Source organism: Argopecten irradians, chromosome 2 (assembly GCF_041381155.1).
Source record: "Argopecten irradians isolate NY chromosome 2, Ai_NY, whole genome shotgun sequence".
NCBI classification, from domain to species: Eukaryota; Metazoa; Mollusca; class Bivalvia; order Pectinida; family Pectinidae; genus Argopecten; species Argopecten irradians.
In genome coordinates, this window is record NC_091135.1 from 38,003,015 (window position 1) to 38,029,084 (window position 26,070).

The 26,070-nt window shown below is 34.3% G+C and overlaps 1 protein-coding gene across 10 annotated transcripts in view; it reads right to left on the reverse strand.

Moving 5' to 3' along the window:
* LOC138315389 (F-actin-uncapping protein LRRC16A-like) overlaps positions 1-20,643 on the reverse strand; it is a 71,901-nt gene extending 51,258 nt beyond the window's left edge. For 5 of the 10 annotated variants that reach the window (XM_069256380.1, XM_069256376.1, XM_069256378.1 and 2 more), the window contains exons 1-2: positions 20,510-20,643; positions 305-355 (exon numbers count right to left, since the gene is read on the reverse strand). In XM_069256380.1, the coding sequence (XP_069112481.1) occupies positions 305-355; positions 20,510-20,557 (99 nt within the window). In that variant the 5' untranslated portion in view covers positions 20,558-20,643. The remainder of the gene's footprint in view (positions 1-304; positions 356-20,509) is intronic. The other 5 variants (XM_069256386.1, XM_069256383.1, XM_069256385.1 and 2 more) reach the window with 1 other exon arrangement.
* Between the last annotated feature and the right edge of the window lie 5,427 nt (positions 20,644-26,070).

A 26,070-nucleotide genomic window follows, 5' to 3' on the forward strand; every position in this document is an offset into this window, starting at 1 on the left:
ATAAGCTCACCGGCCCTTTGGGCCAGGTGAGCTAAAAATTGATGTATAAAATGGTTCTGCTTCCTACATGAGAGTTAGAAGATCATTGACATACAGTACTGATATTTTCATCATAAAAAAAAAACAAATACAGCACCATTAATTAATTACAATAAACTTTTGAATGAAAACAGTTGAACTTTTTTTTATTTTAATTTTATCTAAACAGGTGATGGATAAATTCATTTTCATAAAAGTTTAATGACATTTTCCTCTTGAAACATAGAATTTAATCAAATTTATTTCCAATGAAGTTGATACTTACCCTAGCTGGAACTTTTGGAATGAACACAAACAGTCGACATCCTGAGAAAACCTACAAAAGAAAGAGAATTGATTTTCTTGTATACTGTTACCATGGATATTTTACCTATATAGTAACTAATTTTAAGGTTCTATTTTTTGAACATTGCCCTTGCAGAATTAAAGAACACATGCAGTTGATGAAATGACCAAGTACATTAGGTTTATAATTATACTAGTGTAGATGACATTGCAAAGCCCATACATCTGTACGTGTATAATTACTAGTAATGCCTTTCTGGATAATTACCCTAGCTGGTACAGAAGTTGTTACTAGGAAATTACTCAGGAAGGGGAAAGCACTTTCCAAAACACCATATGTATACATGTAGAAAACCTATGTTTTGTGAGTATAACTATAGGCTGTACATATGTATACATGTAGAAAACCTATGTTTTGTGAGTATAACTATAGGCTGTACATATGTATACATGTAGAAAACCTATGTTTTGTGAGTATAACTATAGGCTGTACATATGTATACATGTAGAAAAACCTATGTTTTGTGAGTATAACTATAGGCTGTACATATGTATACATGTAGAAAACCTATGTTTTGTGAGTATAACTATAGGCTGTACATATGTATACATGTAGAAAACCTATGTTTTGTGAGTATAACTATAGGCTGTACATATGTATACATGTAGAAAACCTATGTTTTGTGAGTATAACTATAGGCTGTACATATGTATACATGTAGAAAACCTATGTTTTGTGAGTATAACTATAGGCTGTACATATGTATACATGTAGAAAACCTATGTTTTGTGAGTATAACTATAGGCTGTACATATGTATACATGTAGAAAAACCTATGTTTTGTGAGTATAACTATAGGCTGTACATATGTATACATGTAGAAAACCTATGTTTTGTGAGTATAACTATAGGCTGTACATATGTATACATGTAGAAAACCTATGTTTTGTGAGTATAACTATAGGCTGTACATATGTATACATGTAGAAAACCTATGTTTTGTGAGTATAACTATAGGCTGTACATATGTATATACATGTAGAAAACCTATGTTTTGTGAGTATAACTATAGGCTGTACATATGTATACATGTAGAAAACCTATGTTTTGTGAGTATAACTATAGGCTGTACATATGTATACATGTAGAAAACATATGTTTTGTGAGTATAACTATAGGCTGTTTATGTATACATGTAGAAAACCTATGTTTTGTGAGTATAACTATAGGCTGTACATATGTATACATGTAGAAAACCTATGTTTTGTGAGTATAACTATAGGCTGTACATATGTATACATGTAGAAAACCTATGTTTTGTGAGTATAAACTATAGGCTGTACATATGTATAACATGTAGAAAACCTATGTTTTGTGAGTATAACTATAGGCTGTACATATGTATATACATGTAGAAAACCTATGTTTTGTGAGTATAACTATAGGCTGTACATATGTATACATGTAGAAAACCTATGTTTTGTGAGTATAACTATAGGCTGTACATATGTATACATGTACATGTAGTAATTCTACTTGTTTTGTGAGTACATGTAGTAATCCTACATGTTTTGTGAGTAAAGCCATATTTCAGCACCTTGAAAATGATAGTACATCCACTAATAAACTGTAATTATCAATCTTTCCTAACAATTACATTTTCTTCCAAATGCTTTGGTAAACTAATATATAATTAATATATACCATATCCTAATTCGTGTTCCTTCCCTTATACACAACCTGTCTGCTGGGTTATTTAATTACCATATTCAACCCAGTAGTAAGCACCTCCATCCCATTACAAGTCAAATTGCAGCTTAATTCATATGTCAATGTTGTCTGTCAACATTTATCAATCCTAGATTGCTTCTTTAATAGATTCTATTTTTGTGAATTGTTTACTTTATATAACTTTTCAATCTTATAAATATAATATATTGACTAAAAACAATCCTTTTAAGCAATCAACCATGAATGTACAAACTTGTTCCTTTATCATAAACACCATGGTTCATATGTAGGTTAATGACCTACTTTTGATACAGGAAAAACTGGCTCACCTTCATGGGATATTCAAAAAATGTTTATGCATGTATATCTGAACATATTTCTAAAATAGTATTAAGTATAGTTTATGCATGTATAGGAACATATTTCATGAACAGTCTAAAGTATAGTTTATGCATGTATATCGGAACACATTTCAAGAATAGCCTGAAGTATAGTTTATACATGTATATCGGAACATATTTCAAGAAAAGTCTAAAGAATACAGTGAAACTCAGGAAAAAACTTTTCGTTTAATTGATGTATACATAAGTAAACACAAGTAATAAGGCTTTGAATAAAGGCCAAAAGATCTAGATTGACATTATATAAAATGACACATACTATGTTAAAAGGACTATTCTGCATTTGCATATTACAGAGTTATCTGCTCTTGCAGGTAGGTATCAATTGTGATGTAATTATCTCATGAGTAAAACTCTCATTTTCTTAAAACATATGACATTGTGCTCGTAAACATGACATTACAATCAATACCTAACCTCAAGGGCAGATAACTCTTTAATTTGTAAATGAGGAATAAAACTTAGCATGTGTCATTTGAAGTAGAGGTGAAAACAAGGCTATGATCTACCTGTGGCACTTTGCATCGTCTACAATAATGTTGTTTGTTTGTTTGTGTATTGTCTTACATCTTATCAATAGTGAGGATATAAGGATGTGCCAGGTTTAGAAGAGATAAGGGGAAGGGACGGGGGAGAGTTGAATATCCAGAAAACAATGACGACTAAATATTAGCACTGCCAACGTGAGATTTAAACTCAAAACCCAAAGGTGTGGAGGTCATGCAAATCTGGTAATATATTGCATTGGGACACCTTAATCCTTCCAACCCCTCAAAATCATCACACAACTGTTTACAGTGCAATAAACCATTCACAGTGTAATAAACCAAACAAAACAAAAATAAAAGCAGGTTTATTAGAATATAAATACAGGTAACCTAATGAGGACAGGTAACACAGGTGAGAATCGAAAGGTGCAGGTATTAACACAACGGTGATAAACACATGAAAAATTTGTGTAATATAGATCAGGTTATTGTCCGATGATCATGGTGACCTCCACTGGTGAATATAAAACTCTGAATTTCCTCGTTTTTGGGTAGTTTTAAGCAACAACTCTGAGTTTTTCAGCGTGTCACGATTATATTCAGTGTGGTCAGGTTATATTCAGAATTGTAACCGAAAACTCAGCGTGTTACATTATATTCAGAGTGAAGACCGAAAACTCAAGAGTGTACTATTAAACTCAGCGTGTCATATTAAACTCTGCATGTTCGGTTATATTCAGAGTGAAGACCGAAAACTCAGCATGTCCGATTATATTCAGCGTGTCAGATTAAACTCAGCATGTTCGGTTATATTCAGAGTGAAGACCGAAAACTCAGCATGTCCGATTTAATTCAGCGTGTCATATTAAACTCAGCATGTTCGGTTATATTCAGAGTGAAGACCGAAAACTCAGAATGTCCGATTATATTCAGCGTGTCAGATTAAACTCAGCATGTTCGGTTATATTCAGAGTGAAGACCGAAAACTCAGCGTGTCCGATTATATTCAGCGTGTCAGAGTAAACTCAGCATGTTCGGTTATATTCAGAGTGAAGACCGAAAACTCAGCATGTCCGATTAAATTCAGCGTGTCATATTAAACTCAGCATGTTCGGTTATATTCAGAGTGAAGACCGAAAACTCAGCATGTCCGATTAAATTCAGCGTGTCATATTAAACTCAGCATGTTCGGTTATATTCAGAGTGAAGACCGAAAACTCAGCGTGTCCGATTATATTCAGCGTGTTCTTTTAAATTCAGAGTTTAGTGTCAATCAAACTTGCGCATAGCGGGGACCCCGGGTCAGTCCTACCTAGCCACGGGGGGCATCACACCTCGTGTGCTACTGCGTAGTTGAGCTGTCAATCACCGGCCCGGTACAGGCACTGTTCCTCAGAAAAGATAGCGTGAGGTCAAAGAATGTTTACAACCGGTTCCTCAAATGTATACGTACTAGATATAGCCGCTAAACAATTGATGATTCTTTAATTTAATTTTATAGTGAATGTATAATTTTCAGCAACGGGATCTAGTAATCAGTCTAATATTATAGAGACGGCCAAATGAAGAGACCGAGTCCGAGTCAAATATTGAAGGACCACGTGTAGACTCTATTACTAGATCTCGACGAGACGAACAACTATGTGTATGACAAATAATTCAATGGACTCATAATTCCTTTATCCCGCGCCTTAAAGTTTCTCTACTAATTTGAATTTTGACACCATTTTCGAAAAAACATCACTGATTATCCATGTTCAATCTTAAAATATATTTGACCGTCCGAATAATGACGACCTTATCTAAACTTACCTGTCTACAACTAAAGCCAGGTCTAAATAAAATTGTCCGTGGTCAATAACTAATTTGTTATGACTTACGTATTCATAAACCCGGTCTTGAGTGCGTATAGTGTTTGGTCTCTAATTTAGCTAAGGACAGCTATATAGCTATACCAATATTTTACCAGGAATTCATGTTTGAAAAAGGAACTTTATCGGTTTCTCAATATGAGTTTCATACTCATTGTCTAATAAAGATGGCCTTTATTTTAAAGCTAAATGTATGCAAGCCTCATCCACAGACGACACTCTTCAGCCTCCCGCTGTGATAGACAGATTTACCTGTGTCCGGTCGGCTAACTGGTCATCGGAATCGCAAGGACGAATAAATCCTTGTCGGAAGATAGTTCTGTGGACAGTTATATAGAATATTGTCCAGAAGCCGTCAGCAGGATCTGTATCTGGCGTTCTTCATATACGGAATTTTGTTTTCATTAATAAAAATTATGCAACAGTACGGACGGATTTTATTTCGCCACGTGCAAATATACCCTCTACTGCTTCACATTTTCATAGCGACGGCTGTCCCAGATCTTAGCCGAGGGCGTTTACCTGTAGACTTTTGTCAAAATGTACATGTGCAGTCAGTTTTAGTACATTGGTTTTCGATAGGATCAAACTTTAGAACGGTTATTGTAATACGCATTATCCAGATTATCGAGGTTGTACGACTGTACAGATAAACATTTATGCTTTCAATTTAGATACAGGTTTTGGTTCATTTAGCAATACAATTAAAATTTTGATGATGAGTGTTATATCGGTAAGACGTTGTTTTTTGGTAAGTAATAATAGAACACCGTACATAATAGGTACATGTTCATATTATAGAATGAATTTTCGCACATATGTTTGCCGATGCAATTTTGTTAAATATCTTGTAGAAATGATTCGATATGTTATTCTGGTATGGACTACGATGTCTGGCGTGTAAGTTGTTTTATATTCCTCATCCGGAACTCCATTTTGAGGGACGGAATGTTCTTCTATGAATAAAATTAACGCAATATTCCGGACGATTATGTCGCCATGGACGTGCCGAAAAAATCCAATTGATACTTCTGTGATGTTTACAATATACCCAATGACAATTACATTTTTATTCTCATTGACTGAAGTTTACAGTGCAATGAATTATACATATCAATTTTACAATGAAGTCAATACGTAGTGATTTCTTTTGCGCACGCATCTCTATATACAGTTACAGTATATATGTATTTTTACAGATAAGATACAAAATAGTAGAATAGATGGACATCAAATATTGTTACCGATAGTCTGTGTTATTATAATAACCAGTGAAATAAGCTCGTTTTTTGTTACATAATTGAATAGAGTACCGCTTTATTTTTTTAATATTGTTATTTATTATTTTTGTTTCTTTTGACCTCTTGTCACATATGTACATAATTGTCATGAGTGAATATTAAAATCTTGAAATCTGGAACCGCTTGACACAGTGTGTTGTCATAGCGACAGCTGCCCAGATCATATCCACCTGTAGAACTTGCCAAAATGTACATGCTTCTGTGGGCAGTTATCCTTAAACTGTATTACGTTTTTGATGTGTGTTACTTAAGTTACGTAAAGTTCGCGTTTCAGATATCGTATGACCAAAGAAGATCGAAGAAAATATCAAGATAACATCATAATGCATAACTATTGAAGAGGATACACTTTTGACACCAATAGAATTAAATAACATTATCAAGAATTTATGCTCTTTTATTCCGCAAATTTGAGATACAAAGAAAAAAATGAGATGTGAATCTATATACATTTATGCATACACAAATAAGGATACATGATATTAATTGTATGTTTGGTAATAAATTATGTATTATTATATAATTTTTGTAAATCTGCAGATATGTTTGAAATCTTCCGATACATGTTACGTGTTTTAGTAAAAAGGATAAACATTTATTTGTTTTCTTTTTCAGAAATATCCAGAGGTTATGTACTATACATATTTCGCCTTTGCTAATTGGTTTGATATACATGCATCATTTGATAAAATTTTGAAAGTCCTTATTTCATAGCGATGCTTTCTCGAAAATACGTCTGACCTCCAAAGGCATTCACCTGATTCGGTGATCCTGACCTGTGACGTCATAAGGACAATGTGGTTGACTCTCCTTGGCTTGCCTAAGTCAGTGTAGCGATTTTTGGAATTTGTTAACTAATATGATCTATCTGTTTGTGCGTTTTTGCAAGTCAGATACGTATATAATTCATCTTTCACACAGTACATGACTTGTTCATATTTTGCCGAAGTTGTTCATTAATTAGTGTCTAAAGAGACTAAAGATGTAGAATCAACTTAGAAGCCGATGTCATGCTGCGTTGTAATCTCTGCCTGCGGCGGTCAACCCCGGCTCATGAGGGGGTCCACAGTGTGTAACCAAATTACATAAGACAGTAAAAATATCCACGGGAGTGAGCAATCGACCATCTTGTAATTTCAATTCATATTGTACACATGTCTTGGTTTACAGCAAGGATTGATAAGTTTTCAGTTTATACCGGCTTGTACATTACATCTTTGCTTAAAATAAATAAATCACGTTAAGGCGAAACGAATATTTATTACCGTATCCGAGCTTTGTAGACTAGAGATGTTCATTCTTTGTAATAGATGATTCTTTACTCGTCGATGTAAATGCGTAAATTAAAACTCTACGGTTTTTTGTATAATTTTTATATACCACGGACTATTATGACGTCACACGGTTTAGAGCTAGAAAATATGCATAATCGGTCGGTCAGAATTTTGGACCTCGATATCGACGGCTTACAGGTTATTCCGGTCGCGCGCGGCACGGAGTGGTTTCTACACGTGCCCACAAAGCCATTTTCAAAAAATAAAATTATCATTTTTGCCTGCACAAATCCTTTAAACATAATTGATATGTTCATACGTTTCCTTTTAAAATATTTCAATACAGGACGATACATATAATGAAATGAATCTGCATACTCCATTTTCCGTAGTTAGTTGTGTAACTTACGAAAATATAAATTGTGAAAATTACAACCTGTGAACAAATCCCAGTACATGGTAGATCGCCGTGTGACCAAGACAATGGGGTCATACCTCTCGTTAGCGCCGGGAAATACCTACCGTGATTGATTGATCGTCGTTCAAATAAGAAGTGAAATTATTTAACCTGGAATATTAAGCATGACATGATGGATGATTAAAAATATCTTTACGATAAATATTGTTGTTGATCACTAAAATGTTTGATTTCTTATTATCATGATAATGTATAACAATTTAAACAAGATAATTTAAATAAGTAAAGATAATCACATAAAAACACACACAAATGCACCAATAAATATATGCACCTTTTTCATTATAGTCCATACCAGAAATAAAAGAAATCGAAACAATTCTACAAAATATTACAGCCTCGATAATCTGGATAATGCGTATTACAATAACCGTTCTAAAGTTTGATCTCCTATCGAAAACCAATGTACTAAAACTGACTGCACACATATCTTTTGACAAAAGTCTACAGGTAAACGCCCGTGGCTATGATCTGGGACAGCCGGCTCTATGACACAGATTGCTCTATGACAATGTGAAGCAATGAAAACAAAATTCCGTATATGAAGAACGTCAAATACAAATCCTGCTGACGGCTTCTGGACAATATTCTATATAACTGTCCACAGAAGTATCTTCTGACAAGGATTTATTCGTCCTTGCTTCCGATGACCAGAGTGTCGTCTGTGGATGAGGCTTGCGTATAAAGGCAATCTTCATTAGACAATGGGTATGAAACTCATATTGAGAAGCCGATAAAGTTACTTTTTCAAACATGAATTCCTGGTAAAATATTGGTATAGCTATGTAGCGGTCGTAAGCTAAATTAGAGACGATACACTATACATGTACGTACACAAGACCGGTTTTGTATACGTAAGTCATAACAAATTAGTTATTGACCACGGACATTTTTATTTAGACCTGGCTTTTAGTTTTAGACAGGTAAGTTTAGATAAGGTCGTCATAATTCGGACGGTCAAATATATTTAAGACTGAACGTGGATAATTCGTGATGTTTTTCGAAAATGGTGTAAAAATTCAAATTAATAGTGAAACGTTAAGGCGCGGGATAAGGGAATTATGAGTCCATTGAATTATTTGTCATGTTCGTCTCGTCGAGATCTAGTAATAGAATCTACACGTGGTCCTTCAATATTTGACTCGGACTCGGTCTCTTCATTTGGCCGTCTCTATAATATTAGACTGACTATTAGATCCCGTTGCTGAAAATTATACATTCAGTATAAAATTAAATTAAAGAATCATCAATTGTTTAGCGGCTATATCTCGTACGTATACATTTGAGGACCCGGTTGTTAAACATTCTTCGACCTCACGCTATCTTTACTGAGGAACAGTGCCTGTATAACGTACCGGGCCGGTGATTGACAGCTCAACTACGCAGTAGCACACGAGGTGTGATGCCCCCCGTGGCTAGGTAGGACTGACCCGGGGTCCCCGCTCTGCGCAAGTTTGATTGACACTAAACTCTGAATTTAAAAGAGCACGCTGAATATAATCGGACACGCTGAGTTTTCGGTCTTCACTCTGAATATAACCGAACATGCTGAGTTTAATATGACACGCTGAATTTAATCGGACATGCTGAGTTTTCGGTCTTCACTCTGAATATAACCGAACAAGGTGAGTTTAATATGACACGCTGAATTTAATCGGACATGCTGAGTTTTCGTGTCTTCACTCTGAATATAACCGAACATGCTGAGTTTACTCTGACACGCTGAATATAATCGGACACGTTGAGTTTTCGGTTTTCACTCTGAATATATCCGAACATGCTGAGTTTAATCTGACACGCTGAATATAATCGGACATGCTGAGTTTTCGGTCTTCACTCTGAATATAACCGAACATGCTGAGTTTAATCTAACACGCTGAATATAATCTTCCAGACCGAGTTTTCGGTCTTCACTCTAAATATAACCGAACATGCTGAGTTTAATCTGACACGCTGAATATAATCGGGCATGCTGAGTTTTCGGTCTTCACTCTGAATATAACCGAACATGCTGAGTTTAATCTAACACGCTGAATATAATCTTCCAGACGAGTTTTCGGTCTTCACTCTAAATATAACCGAACATGCAGAGTTTAATCTGACCACGCTCATAAACAACAGGTAATTACTACCAATGGGTCCATGGGTCCAGTCGTTCTGATTCATCTGTACACCTGGCCCGAGGCTAAAACAGTACCTCTGATGTCAGAAGACAATATATACTACATATGTATCTATCACAATGAATAGAGTGAAATAGTGTATGTAGACTAGTATTTGTATGTAAAGGTCAACGTAAAGGTTAATATGGGGTCAATTATACTGCCATCAACATCAGACAGTATATATATCCACTCACTGCAGATTCTACTATCCATATTAGTCGTTTATATGGTCCTTTAAACTTCATTGGCTACAGCTAAAATCTATAAGTGTTCACTACTTAAAACCACTTTCTTTTCATGTATACATATTTCCACGTAATTTCAATAAAAAGCGTGAATGCAAATGAAAATGTTTCACACAAAATTGTTTAAAATGTTGTTATTTGAATGCAAAATTGTTAAAAGATTGAAGAACCATTGGTCACAAATTTTGACGAAGATGTAAAATATTGTATACGCGAAAATGGTTTAATACAGTCCATTTACTTCCTTTGGATTCAATTTTTTTAATCTTTTGAATATTGACCTAATGTTTTCACTCTCAGAAACAAATCAATACACAATAACATGTACTACATATTGATCGTGACATCATATTACCTAAACAAGGGATCCCTCAGGGTGCTATCCTTGGGACATACATTTTCTTACACATTAACATGAAGTTAATGCAATCGTTTTTTTGTGGTTGTTTTGTAAACAAACTGCATATTGACTGTAAAATTTAATAAAACTTAATTCTTTCAATAAGGAAGAAAGTGAAAAACTGGGAATACTTTTTTACAATCTACAATTTTAAAACTACCACTATTCATTTGTCAAATAGGCCTAAATTGCCATATCATTCATGACTGTTTATTTATATATTTTGGTTTGATTAGTTTAACGTCCTATTAACAGCCAGGGTCATTTAAGGACGTGTCAGGTTTGTTGGTGGAGGAAAGCCGGAGTACCCGGAGAAAAACCACCGACCAGCGGTCATTACCTGACAACTGCCCCACATAGGATTCGAACTCGCGACCCAGAGGTGGAGGGCATGTGGTTATATGTCGGTACATCTTAACCACTCGGCCACCGCGGCCCCTTTATCTATATAACAAAATCAAGGAGGAAACAGTCATAAAGAACAACAAATACATAAAGGAACTAAACGTGATCTGCCAGATTATATAATCATTTTCTGATATGGACCTGATCTAGAGCACATGGTTTTGCACAGAAAATGAAAAGCATCCAATTTTTGATAATGCATTTAGATTATACAGAGGGATCCCATTATATCTGAAATTAGGACCTATATGCATTAAAAGAACACCCAGCGTAAACCCTATCAGTGTTGGACATTATTTGACTTAACCCTTGATACTCACTCTAGCTGACTCACAATTAAGTTACTGACAAGGACATAGTCATTCAGATCCCCGCCAATGGAGATATCAAAGCTGAAGTAATTTTTATTGTGGAGACTTATGTGTATGAAAAAAACCAGAAAAAGGAAGTTGAGCTAAAGAAAGATGGAGTATAATTCAAGTAGAGCGGGGCTGCAATTGTTGAATCAGGTAAACAGCCTTGACATTTATATTAGACTATATACACAAAGATGGGTGGAGTTTTGCAAAGTAACATTTACCATTTACCATGATATTGTCGGCAGTTTTGCAAAGTAACATTTACCATTTACCATGATATTTTCAGCAATGTTTCCATGGTAACGGAAAAAGTGCAAAAAATGAAAACCTAAAAATAGCAAAAGGTACTACTAGACCATAAAAAGAATGTGTCTATGAAGTTTCGTGGAAATATCTCTGCTGGTTTTAGAGTTATACTCCGGAAATGAACCTGCTACAAAAATATGATATTTTCAGCAATGTTTCTATGGTTACAGAAAAAAGCACAAAAAGTGAAAACATAAAAATAGCAAAAGGCACTACTAGACCATAAGAACAATGTGTCTATGAAGTTTCGTGGAAATATCTCTGCTGGTTTTAGAGTTATACTCTGGAAATGAACCTGCTACAAAAATCTGCCATTTTCAGCAATGTTTTCCATGGTTACAGAAAAAAGTACAAAAAGTGAAAACCTTAAAATAGCAAAAGGCACTACTAGACCATAAGACTAATGTGCCTATGGAGTTCCGTGCATATATCTCAACTAGTTTTCCAGTTATGCTGCGGAAACGAACCTGGTACAAAAATATGATATTTTCAGCAATGTTTCCATGGTTACGAAAAAGTGCAAAAAATTAAAAAACCTAAAAATAGCAAAAGGCACTACTACATAAGAACGCAATAACCTAAGAACAATGTGTCTAAAATAGCAAAAGGCACTACTAGACCATAAGAACAATGTGTCTATTAAGTTTCATGGAAACATCTCTGCTAGTTTTAGAGTTATGCTCCGGAAATGAACCTGCTACAAAAATATGATATTTTCAGCAATGTTTCTATGGTTACAGAAAAAAGCACAAAAATTGAAAACCTAAAAATAGCAAAAGGCACTACTGGACCATAAGACCAATGTGCGTATGACGTTTTGTGGAAATATCTCTACTGAATTTAGAGTTATGCTCCTGAAACCATTCGTACGGATGGACAGACGGACGGACGGAACCCATTTGTATATCCCCCGCCAACTTCGTTGGGCGGGGGATAATAAAAGCCAACATATTTGCATACAGCCTGCTAAGAATCTAACTATTGTACATGTATATAGTATTCTAGGAATTCCAGATTTCTCAACAACATAAAAACTTCACAAGCTTTTAACTCATGCAACCATAAGACACATTTAGACTCTACTAAATTAAAGACTAGACCAGTTCATTAGAAAATTTCAGGGGTGAATGAGTAAATTACCATAAGCTGTTAATAGGAAATGACACTTGAAACTCAAGCCTTTAGGTATCACAACAATTAATCACAGTAAATAACTAATGTTCGATTCAGAAATATCAATATGTAAGATGATTAATACAAATCTAAAGAAAAACGATACAGTTTATATTTCTAAGATTTGTTTTACATATTTATCCTATCACCATCAAACAGCATCAAGCAAATGCATGTTTTGCCTGACATTTTTTAGGTTCCCATAAACAAAATATTTTCCAAGTTATCACATACATTTTGAGGTAATCACATACATGACTGATCATTCATTTTAGTTTGACAAACTGGTAAATATAAAGAACCGTAACTCCATAATAAAAAGCCCAACAAAAGTTAGATAAACTTTGAAATATTTCTTAAGTCAATAAGCTTTGTTGGAATGTTTGAAGAAATCTGTTTGAAGTTATTGCAGTTATTTAAATAAAACAGCAGAAAACAATGTTTTAGTAAAAGAAGGCAGTCATAACTGTCGTAACTACGGTCATGGCCATATACAACTTTTTACAATTGAATGTATAATGCTTAATCTATATTTATCATAAAACTATATTCTGCAGGTTACATTTGACTTCACTTTTATTATCTTAGTTTATGTCTTTGAAGTTATATCTTTCTGCTAAATCATATCAATTGTTGGTATTTCCACACAATAAGGAAATAAAAAAAGTGTCATATTCACTACAAACCTATGCAAGTGTTGGAATTTAAGGAAATCAGTCCTTAGTTGTAACATAAGTATTCCCTTCCTGTTCATGTAAATAAAATATACCTATTTACTTAGCCAGCTGACATATGAAGTATACAAGTAAAGTCCTAATTGTGACTACATAGGATTAAAAGCTAACAGGGAAGAAAGTTTATATGTTATATATCCCCTAATAAATTCAAAATTAAGTAACACAAAAAAGTAAAGAATAAATTAAAACTGATCTTTTTCATATAATATATAAATTAACCAGCACACAGTTACAAAATAACAAGTCAGGAAACTCGGCCCACTTTAAATGACTGACCCATCAGAGTATCAATTAAGTTCTACTGCAAGAAACTTCCCATCATGGCATCAATATGGAAAATGTATCAGTTATGTACAAAACTTTCATTTTTTGGCATTGTTAAAATCAAAGATGGCCACTGCGTAAGCAACCGTTTTGAATTCGGTTAGCCCCAAAAGTTACACTACATATATCTATAAACCATCTTACCAAATTTGAGAGCAGCTAGCTAGTAGTCCACTTTCATCCACCGTATAAAAGAAAAACAAAAGGCCTAATGGACCTGAACGGTGACCTGACTATTAATACAACATGTACTAAAGATTAAGTATGCAGTAAGTCTTAAAATATTGTAACCTGTTTGATATCTGTGACCTTGAATGAAGGTCAAGGCCAATCATATGAACAAATTTGTAGCTGGTTTTCATCCCAGCATGCTGCAGCCCCAATATCTATCTGGTCTCTAGAGGGCTCTTACTTATTTACAAGATGACATTTACAAATTTTGGCCTTTTTTGACCCCTCTGACCTTGAATGAAGGTCACAGTCATTCATTTGAACAAAACTTCCCTTCATCCCAGCATGCTACAGGCCTAATTTATCAGTGCCCTAGGCCTAATGTCAATATCACGGTAGAATTTCCTAAAGCAATGAAATGTTTTCTAGGCCATTTTTTTACTATGAATTACATGTTGATTATTTTATTATTGAGTGTTATTATAATACAGTATGTTTTGAGTGATTGCTTTTAGTGAATTATAGATTCTAGGTCAATGAACACTCACAGTTTCTGTTTTGATAAAAGAATTCTGCGATGCCATATTCAAAATTCAGAAACAATTTTTATATCGAAAGGAATTTGAATTTTTTATTTAGCGAAAAAGTAAATATCAACATGGCATGCTTTTAAATGAGGAAGTTGTACTATGCTATTCAGGAAGTTTTTGAGCCTAGATTTTCCTTTCAGTACAAGTGACAAGAACTGAAAACCTATCTCAAACACCAAGAACTGAAATCCTATTTCAAACAGTCAGTTATCTCAACAAGTCTCTAATACATTTTTATATATCACCGGGTTAATAGAAAGCCTCAGAATATTGATATAAACTTTAATATCAATGTATATGACATGTAAATAAAACATTGTTTATGATTTAAACTTTACTTAGCAGCCTTCCTTTATGTACAAAACTAGAAAGCTAAGGACTAGGTATCAGGTTTGTTCCATTTTTTGCCTCTAAGTCCATCAATTTTTTTTAAATCATGTGAACAAAATTTTGAAGTTATTGCATTGCATTTCAAATATTTAGAACATCCCTTATTGAACTGTAATGGAAGATTTCTAATTTTGCAGCTTTAGTTGCCATGCTAACCATCTGAAATATGTGTAAATTAAGTGAATATGTAATATTTGTCGTTTTTTCTATTTTTTTTTTTTTTTTTGTCTCAATATCAATAGAACACAATCTTAAACAAACTAACTGAGGATTTGTAGGCACTTCAAATACATTTTTATAATAAGGATAGATATCAAGTTTGTTCAAGATTTCTATATGAAAAACTACGCACAAATGAGAAAAATTTGTTTGTTTGACTGATTATTTTAACGTCTTATTAACAGCTAGGCTCATGTAAGGACAGCCTGTTCTTAAATGATCCTCACAGGTGCGAACGCTCAACTCAAGGCCAAAAGTAAGGTGGTGCCAAGATAGGCATTAGGAAGGATAAAGTCAGTTAGGAAGATGAGAAAATATAATATCCTAAATTTAGTCGCCTTTTACGATCATGTAATAGGGGCAGCAGGTACAATTCTAATGCCCTACCTACAGGGCTAAAATGAAAAAGGACAAAACTTCTAAAAAAAATTCATAATTTATGCATGTTTAGCATGGTTACCACAGCAACTGCAGTTGCAATGATACACAACCATCATACCACTTGTATCAAAGATATACTTGATATTTGAAATTCACCACTTTAATCACTAGAAAACAAATTTGAAAATCTGATGGATTTGAGGGCAAAAAATGGCACAAACCATACAAAGTTTAAAGGTGCAATTCTCTGTTTCCATAATGGGACAGGATGGATACTGGCACTATATATCCCCTTGTATATTGCAGTCAGACTCATTCTTATGTAGCATAGAGAGGAAGGATGAAAATATTCTACCAGAGTCACAAAATGTGTAGTAATTATTCATTAGCCTAAGGTTTTTATAAAATGTGTGATCCCGAGAAATATCTTTCATGGTGGAGCATAAAAATACTTTTAAAACAGCTGCTTATATATATAAAATGTAATGTTTTAAAGCCAGTACAGACTAGGGCGAATGTCTATCAATTAACCGAATTAAATTGATGTTTAGTCTAGATCTGCTAGAGAAGAGATAAATAGTATTTAAGCTGCGTTGGTATATATAAACAATGTGCAATGCACTGGTCAAATTAAACAGTCTTCTAAAAGGCTGATCAGTTTGCTAGAAGTATTTTAAAACTACATTATCTTTATGACACAACAAGAGGCCCAAGAGGCCTTGACGGTCACCTGAGTGCTGATACAGAAAGAGCATTGCAAAGTTGGTTCAAATCTGTAAAAAGTGTTTACGAATTAAAATAAACTTTAAAGTTGAACCTTCGTACAATGTATTAGAATTTTTATTTTTTGTTTTTCATTTTGATAGGTATTGTATTATGTTACCAAACCTTATGCTTAAAGTGAATAGTCGGGCAAAGAAAACCAGTCTAAATGCGTTCATTGGCCTTCCAAAAGTTCTCAAATATTAATACGACAGTCAAGTTCTGCTTAGTTTCCCAGTTCTGACCATTAAAGTAAAGAAAAGTTGAAAGCGTTGAAAGCGAGGCTGTGTGGAAATGTAACCACGGACATAGTGAGCCGGGAGGATGTTTTAGAATTCCCATACTTTAAATTAATTTCTTGGCACGCAGACAGATTTTGACGAGAGATTTTATTTTTCCATTTCATAAGAAATTATACTGGGTACATTCACGCCATTTTTACCAACTTTAGCCATCCTTGCCCGACTGTTCACTTTAAAATTCCAATTTGCTTTGCCAATGTTAAACAGCAAAACCAAACTAGAAGTCAGTCATTGTCAGTAATTTTATAAATTTCACTTTTTAATCTATGAAGATTATTTGATTCCATCAAACCTGTGAATTCAGAAGAAGATTTTTGAAATTTTAGCCATTTTGACCCATTTTGGCCCTGCCCCTTATGTCCCTAAGGGTCGGTCAGGACCAATATGGATATGATGTTAAAATGCTTTCTCAGGCTACCAATTCTAACCCAGTTTGACTAATTTCCTATGAAAACTAAGCAAATAATGTTCATAAATTTGTTTTCGTATAGAAACTATAGTAAATTTAAACCTCTCCCCAGGGAAAAATCTGAGATCCCAGGGTCATATAATTCACAATTTTTGTAAAGGACCTTAAGACCTTTCCATCTATGAAGAGTATTTGATTCTACCAGTTCCAGAATTTCAGAAGAAGATTTTTGAAATTTTAGCATAGACCCCTTTTGACCCCACCCCTAAGGCCCCTGGGGGTCAGTCATGGAAAATTTGTTAATAGGATTCAATGGCCATCTCATAGGGATAGTTCAGACAACATTTGACTATTTTTTTATTATAAATGACCAAATAATGCTCAAAAATGTGTTTTCACTATAGAAACTAAAGTAAACTTAACCCCCTCCTCAGGGGGAAACCTGAGACCCTAGGGTCATATAATTCACAATTTCTGTAGAGGGCCTTGAGAGCACCGAGGTATGTATTTTCTATCTATGAAGAGTATTTGATTCTACCACATCTGTGAGTGGAGAAGAAGATTTTTGAAATTTTAATCAATTTTACCCCTTTTTGCCCCTCCCACAGCCCCCTTGGGGTGGGGGTCATATAATTCACAATTTTTATTGACCTTATGCCTTAGAAGGTTTGTGCAAAATTTCATTGAAATCGCTTCAGCGGTTTTTGAGAAGTCGAAAATGTAAATTGTTTACAAACACACAACAGCGACGCACGGCGACGGACAAAAGGGGATTAGAATAGGTCACTTGAGACTTCGTCTCAGGTGACCTTAAAAGACAGACAGGTTAAGTCTATTTGGTTTTGTTCGTTATACAAAGATATCATCTAGATGTTCCTGTCAAACTGATCACTTACGTGAATTTTAACTCATTCACCCCCATCAAAGACACATTCGAAACTCTTCTAATTCACAGGCTAGGAGGGTTCATTATGAATTTCCATGGTTCAATGAATTAAATTGCAATTAAATATAAGAGGTGGAGTGCTTATTAAGACAGTATCCCTTGTACATGTAGAATACATGTACAAAAGAACGATCCATCTCTTCTACCTTTCACAAATCTCTATCATATAATTAGCTTTTGATTTAAATCAATAATCACAGGAACAAAGATCATGATATAATCTTTGAAATGCTAAAAAAAATAATTGGGTTTTATCAGGATAGTATAACCATGACAGACTATCCCCTGGTGACTTTATGTATTTATATATACTCAGTGACCACACGTATCTATCTAGAAATAAATCTATTACAAGAAGAAACAAGGTCATTCATTTTATCTGTGTGTACACCGTGCATTTTAATCTTTACAAATCTCAAGTAAACTTAACCCTTACTTCCTGTTACTATATATTGTATGTTCTGTTCTCTCCATTTGTAAACCATGTCATTAAAATAGTCCATTATCTGTAATTTGTTAGTGTCACGCTATAACTACGGTACGTCACTGCCTTCTACTGATAAATACCAGGTACACATATGTCATCAAGAGTAAATCTATATATACTCTCTGCTTCACCATCATGAATCAGCAAATTGTTTGAGAAGTGCATCATCTAAAACATTTTTCTGGTTTCATTGAAAGATCTCTTCACATAAAAAAATGACCTAAGTGAATACATATTCTATTTACTATCATATTGATGGAGTTAAGTAGGCAGGACTGGAATTAAGTTCTTAAGGCTAATTATATCTATTTCAACACTTTGATTATGATAATTGTGTAATTACTACATTGGTAAGTATATAACGCTTTATAGTATAGCACAGAATTTTTAGTATGATTAAAGGCTAAATGCTCAAAATCAGTTCAAACCATTTTCAAACTGACTTAATATGAATAAGTTCCATGCTTGGGGAGATAACAAATATTCGTCAGATTTGTATAGGCATGTTTCGTAAAATATATTTGAAGAAAGTACATGAAAGTACCTGCAAGCAACTGCCCCACATGGAATTTGAACTTGGGAACCAGATGTGGAGAGTTTGTGGTCAGGACATTTTAACCACTTGGCCACTATATGACCCCACAAGATTAAAATAAATGTGTAGTCTTTATTTGCATTCCACAGAGTTATCTGTCATATGTACTGCTTGTCATGTAATGTCATGTAATGTCATACTTTTCCGATAAAATAACGTATATTTAAGTTATGAAAATGTCATTATATTGAATCATTTAAACTATTAATGATGGGATAATATGATTTTTTTGTTGTTGATTTTTCTTAGTTTAACAACTCCTATAAACAGTAGGGGTCATGAAAGGATATGCCAAGTTTGTAGGTAGATGAAAGCCACAGTATCCCAAGAAAAACCCCTGACCAGCGGTCAGTATACCTGGTAACTGCCCCATATAGAATTCAAACTCGCGACCAAGAGATAGAGGACTTGTGGTAATATGTCAAACGACATATGACATATCTTAACCACTCAGCCACTGTGGCCCTATGGAATGATATGAAAGTAAATTTATCTATTCTAGATAAATATAAAAAGATGTCACAATGATTTGATTATCTGATATACATCTTTTATCAATTAGCCAATAAGTAGGAGCTTCCTGGTAATGTTGGACTATATCACATTCTACTAAAAAATTTCCTGATAACAAATGTTATCAAATTACATTACCTTGAACATCTCTATCTTCTTGATACCAATCAAATACTACTTGGTACGTTTGAACCTCATTAACACTATAATTAATATAAGTAAATGATGAGAAACCCTTATCAACAGATACCAGTATGTTAGCTAAGATTGTGTTAGGCTTGTGATGGTTGAAATCCAGAGTTCTTGAAGGAAAACAATTGACCAACTTTCAATTTATAGATAAACTGATGGAGGGCGAGGTAGCGGTTATTAAGCTTTCATGGCCATTTTTAAATAAAGATAAATTAGAAAATTTCTCAGAATATCGCTGTAGGAGACCCACACTTGATGGCACTATACGGAGATGTAAAATTCTGTCTTTGAATATTACAGAGTCATCTCCCTGGCATGTAGATATCCATTGTGATGTCATTATTTTGTACGCTCGCTAACACACATGACGTCACAATCAACACCTATCCGCAAGGGCAGATAACTCTGCATTATGCAAACATAGAATATCACAAGTGCAGCATTGTGTACATGCAATCAACAACTGTTGGTCTCCGAGGATGGTGTAATATGTAGTAATAAATATGTTTAAATAGTGTACAAGGTTCTTCACATGGAATTTTATACAGCACAGATATATATATACTTACCAATACTCTTTGTTCCCATTTTTCTGATTTCACCTCTTGTTTGACCATACGTTTAATAAATAGTTTGACCCTCTTTCCAAGAATCTCAACGTATGCTGTCTGAAATTGAAAATTTATTTGTGATAAATTAAATAAAAAAAACAGTAAAAAAACAAAAAAAAAAACCCACATCATTGGCGGTATTTGTTTTAAAAGAGTCGAAAATCGAAGCTCTGTTCCAGTAATATGTACATAAGCTAAAGAACATTTTTGAGATCAATGACCTCTATGCATGGATGGCTAAAATTTTTTCGAACTTCCGGTTAAACTTGTTCCGGTTGTGCATTGCTCCAGTACTGCTCTCCCCAGTAAATATATTTTTAACTAATGCAAATATATAACGAGAGAAATCCATGCGAAGATGAGCAAAAGGAATTAATCACATCACATCAACAAATGGCGCAAAATCATAGGATTCGCATACGCAGGTTCCAGGCCTTGCATTGACACAGAGGAATCAGAATCTTTGAGTTCATTTCTTTGAAATTATGCTAGGCAATAATTATATCATATACTTCTATTGTTTAAAGTACGTCCTTTTATTTCTAAATTATGTCTTCTACATGAAATAGAAAATAAAATAAACAAGTAAGCTTTGCTCTTCCCATACCGTGCATGATTCATATTACAGTAGTACTTTATAGCTAGATCTGCCCAGCTAATGCACTTCATTTCATATTTGATTTGTGTAATGCTACATGAGTGTATACATACGGTTCTAATAACAATGAGATATTAATGACAATATGTCATCCATGCTTGAGTGAATACAATGTATCAGTGTTTAACACTCCACTCACATCATGAACTGAAAGTATTCTTAAAATCACACCAGTAAAGAATGTTTGAAGATATAAACCCAATCAGATAGATATGAAACCATCTTATATTTAAAAGAGCTATGTTTTTGCCCGGTATAGGACGATGGCGGTAGGCCTATGTAAACAGTACGGAAGTGGGTCCGATGGGGATCCCCTCACTGAAAGTAGGCGTGTCATCCTTACCTTGAATGTCACGCGGCACATTGTTGACTGCTGCCATTTCGACAAATTCACGCAGTGTCTATCAACAACAAAAATAATCCCCGAGCCAGACGAATCTGGGGAGGACTGCAACACCAAACGTGTAAAAGTCACAACACGGAAGCAGGTCTGTGATCCTCAAGTCGCCATGTTTTATAAGGAAGTGACGTATGGCGCGTAACACATTGATTTTTTTCGTGCTATTTTAAGAACAATAACAAACCCACGTGGAAGGTGATTTCCCGCCTTTATTTCAAGACAAATGTTTATAAGTGTATTGAGATTCTGTTTCATTTAACATTTATTTCATTTAACCTCTTATATATGGTGGCTGATTGAGAACTTATTATCTCATTATAACGACTTAGTTATCTCCTTATAACGACTTAACTATCTCGTTATAACGACTTAGTATCTCGTTTGAACGACTTACTTATTTCGATATAACGACTTAGTATCTCGTTATAACGACTTAGTTATCTCGTTCAATCTGATTAAAATTAGACTTATAATTCCGCTCCCACTACGATACTCTAAGTTACGCTTCAATACTTGTAAGCTTAACGTAGAGTTTCGTAGTGGGAGCGGAATTACAAGTCTAATTTTAATTAGATTATATTGTTATCTCGTTATAACGAGTATCTCCAGGGGCAAACATGGTTTTTTTTTGCCCAGCCATTTTTGCCGACTGAAATGTTCTAAAAATGCATATTTGAAAGAAATCAAAGTACTGTAAGTGCTGCAGTCCTTAAGCAGGGTGGCCTAGCTCCATATCAAAGTTTTTTAAATCAATATTACCTTGATATGTTTGTTACAAGGATTTATAAGTGAGAAGTCTCATATACGTCCTTGGTTTGTTATCAATAATTTTCGCACATCTTTACCATGCAAATAAATATAGTCTTCGCATATAATGCTTGTAAAAGTGAAAGTAGTAAATCAGTATTTGTTTATTGTTTTTTTTGTTTTTGTTTTTTTTTGTTTCTGCTTTCCTTTTGTGCCAAGACATGAAACAAATTGATACAACTTCTACAATATCAAAAATAAAAACCAAAAATTGGGAGGGCTATTATGTAACAATGATATGACGAATAAGAATACGTGTATTACATAATAATACAAAGATTTCTTACAATTATAAGGGGCAGTATAACGTCAGTGATAGTCACCACTGAAGTATTGGATTCAGGTAACTCAGTAGTAGCGCATTACGCCCAGTCAGCTTTGGCCACTAAACCCCTTATATAATGAAAAGTCATCTGATCCAAAATGGCAGAGATACGGCTGTTTGAAAATGGCGATTTTGTCGTTTTCCCGCCAAAAATGTACAAGGTTTCATAGGCTACATAGACATAGCATGGAGAGATATGTCTACCAAAGTTATGCTTTTCATCGACATTGACTTATCATTCAAGGTCGCAGGTATAATTATCAAAACAAGTCTATTTTCCCATCCAAACTTTATTACTCTTATACCCCATATAGATTCCATATTTCAAAAACTTATGACATACATGTGTTCCTGCAAATGCATTTTTCTTTACTTTAAAATTATATTCAATTAGGTCACATATACTACAACAGTACAATTGTTGTAGAACACCTTTACATCAAAGATCTATTAGACATAGACATCTCGAGTATGTCCCTTAAACCATAGCTGCATAAGAACAAACAAGAGTCGCCGACATGACAACGAAAGTTCTCGCAATATACAATGTACAAGTTAAGTGCACGGGGGCATGCACGGAGGTGAAACCATAATGAAGATGATACAGAGGACAATCATCTTTGAGTGTAAATAATTTGAAACTCAAAGTCTTGTTTTATTTCATAGTTTACAAGTACTCTTATTTGGAAGTCCTAAATTTTCTGTAGACCAAAATATAATTATTTTCAACTATGTACATAGATTTATAAGGTCTAGTGATATATTTTGATTTTATGTAAACTAAACTAGACATAATTCGTGCTAAAAATTATAATCTCACATTCTTTCTCTATACATCTCTTTTCACAGCGCTCTATCTCTCTCCCTCCCTCTCTCTTTCTCACTCTCTATCCTAAAAATACTTCATTATACATTTCTTTTTTCCCGTATTTTTCGTCATCATGTGATGTTTGTATATAATATTATTTTGTATTATTAAGGAAGGACTGAATGATGAGAAGCTGTGGGATCACAGGGACCTGGCACGATTTTTTTTTAAACTAACAGTATACATATATATATATTACAGTATCAATGATACTATAATATATATATGTATACTATTGGTTCAAATTTTTCGTGCCAGGTCCCAGTGTGTGAGATGGGCCAAAAGGGGTAAAATTGACTAAAATTTCAAAATCTTCTTCTCCACTCACAGATGTGGTAGAATCAAATACTCTTCATAGATAGAAAGTACATACCTCGTTGCTCTTAACAGGTCGTTTCTTCTGTTCTGGTACCCATCGACACACGTTCTGAATAAAGCTTTGCGTTAACAAAAATGGGGACCATATAATTCACAATTTTGATTGGCCTTATGCCTTAAAAATTTCATTGAATTTGCTTTTAAAAGTAGTTTTGGAGAAGAAGTCGAAAATGTAAATTGTTTACGGACACACGACGCACGCATCGTCAGATGTGGGCTATTCAAATCGGCTAGCTAGGCCTATGCATATTGCATTTTGGGACCGATCAGTCAACAAGATGGCTGACAGGCCGCCATCTTGGATTTTGATAGTTGATGTTTGAAAAGCAGAGAAAAGATCCTTGTTTGTAAATGTGGGGTTTCGATGTCAAGTTTTCTTTGTTCTTATTTGTACATAATAATTCTTCTGAATTTATGAAAATGTAACATTGAATACCTCATGAAATAAACGACGGCAAGTTACGTATGTCCCATGACTGTGTAGGGGCCGCGGTGGCCGAGTGGTTAAGATGTACCGACATATTACCACATGCCCTCCACCTCTGAGTCGCGAGTTCGAATCCCATGTGGGGCAGTTGCCAGGTACTGACCGCTGGTCGGTGGTTTTTCTCTGGGTACTCCGGCTTTCCTGCACCAACAAACCTGGCAGGACGTTAAACTTTAGCGTAAATGCGAAAAACTGCAAACTATGTTGTACAATGTATTAGCATAAATATAAATTAAAACTTTTTTGTGATGTAATACCGGAAATACATTTTACATGTAGTGCTGTACATGAATTAGCTCTTCAAAAACAGCACGAAAATAGCTAAATAAAAGTTCAGCTAAAGAAGTACGTTCACTGTATCTACAACGGTCTGGTAGAGTGCACCCTCGGAAACCCAGAAACTTCACTACGATCCGTTCATAGGCTGATTGTAACGTAGGTAACTGACGATGGGTAGAGTGAAAATTACATGAAATATAACTTTAAATTCTTATTTGTGCTAAGCCCAGTGGTACAGCTTTTGGCGATATCATTATTTTAGTTCAAAGATTTGTTTTTATATACGTTTGTTAATGTGATGTTTTAGTCTATAAGAGCCAGTAGGATCATTCTTAGCTCTTGCATTAACCACTATACTTTTGAAAATCATACTTACATTGATGATAATGTGGTGGTAAGTTCTCCTATCATATGTAATGACATTGAGGTTGATCTTCTCTGACTAAATACATTAATTATAATGTGGTGGTAAGTTCTCCTATCGTATGTAATTACATTGAGGTTGATCTTCTCTGACTAAATACATTAATTATAATGTGGTGGTAAGTTCTCCTATCATATGTAATTACATTGAGGTTGATCTTCTCTGACTAAATACATTAATTATAATGTGGTGGTATGTTCTCCTATCGTATGTAATTACATTGAGGTTGATCTTCTCTGACTAAATACATTAATTATAATGTGGTGGTAAGTTCTCCTATCATATGTAATTACATTGTGGTTGATCTTCTCTGACTAAATACATTAATTATAATGTGGTGGTAAGTTCTCCTATCGTATGTAATTACATTGAGGTTGATCTTCTCTGACTAAATACATTAATTATAATGTGGTGGTAAGTTCTCCTATCGTATGTAATTACATTGTGGTTGATCTTCTCTGGTTAATTACATTGATTATAATGTGGTGGTAAGTTCTCCTATCGTATGTAATTACATTGAGGTTGATCTTCTCTGACTAAATACATTAATTATAATGTGGTGGTATGTTCTCCTATCATATGTAATTACATTGTGGTTGATCTTCTCTGGTTAATTACATTGATTATAATGTGGTGGTAAGTTCTCCTATCATATGTAATTACATTGTGGTTGATCTTCTCTGACTAAATACATTGGTTATTATGTGGTGGTAAGTTCTCCTATCATATGTAATTACATTGTGGTTGAAAGATCTTCTCTGGCTAATTACATTGATTATAAGTTGGTGGCAAGTTCTCCTATCATATGTAATTACATTGTGGTTGAAAGATCTTCTCTGACTAACTTTTGATGAGTTAAAAATGATGCCACATTTTTAACGCACTAGGGCAGA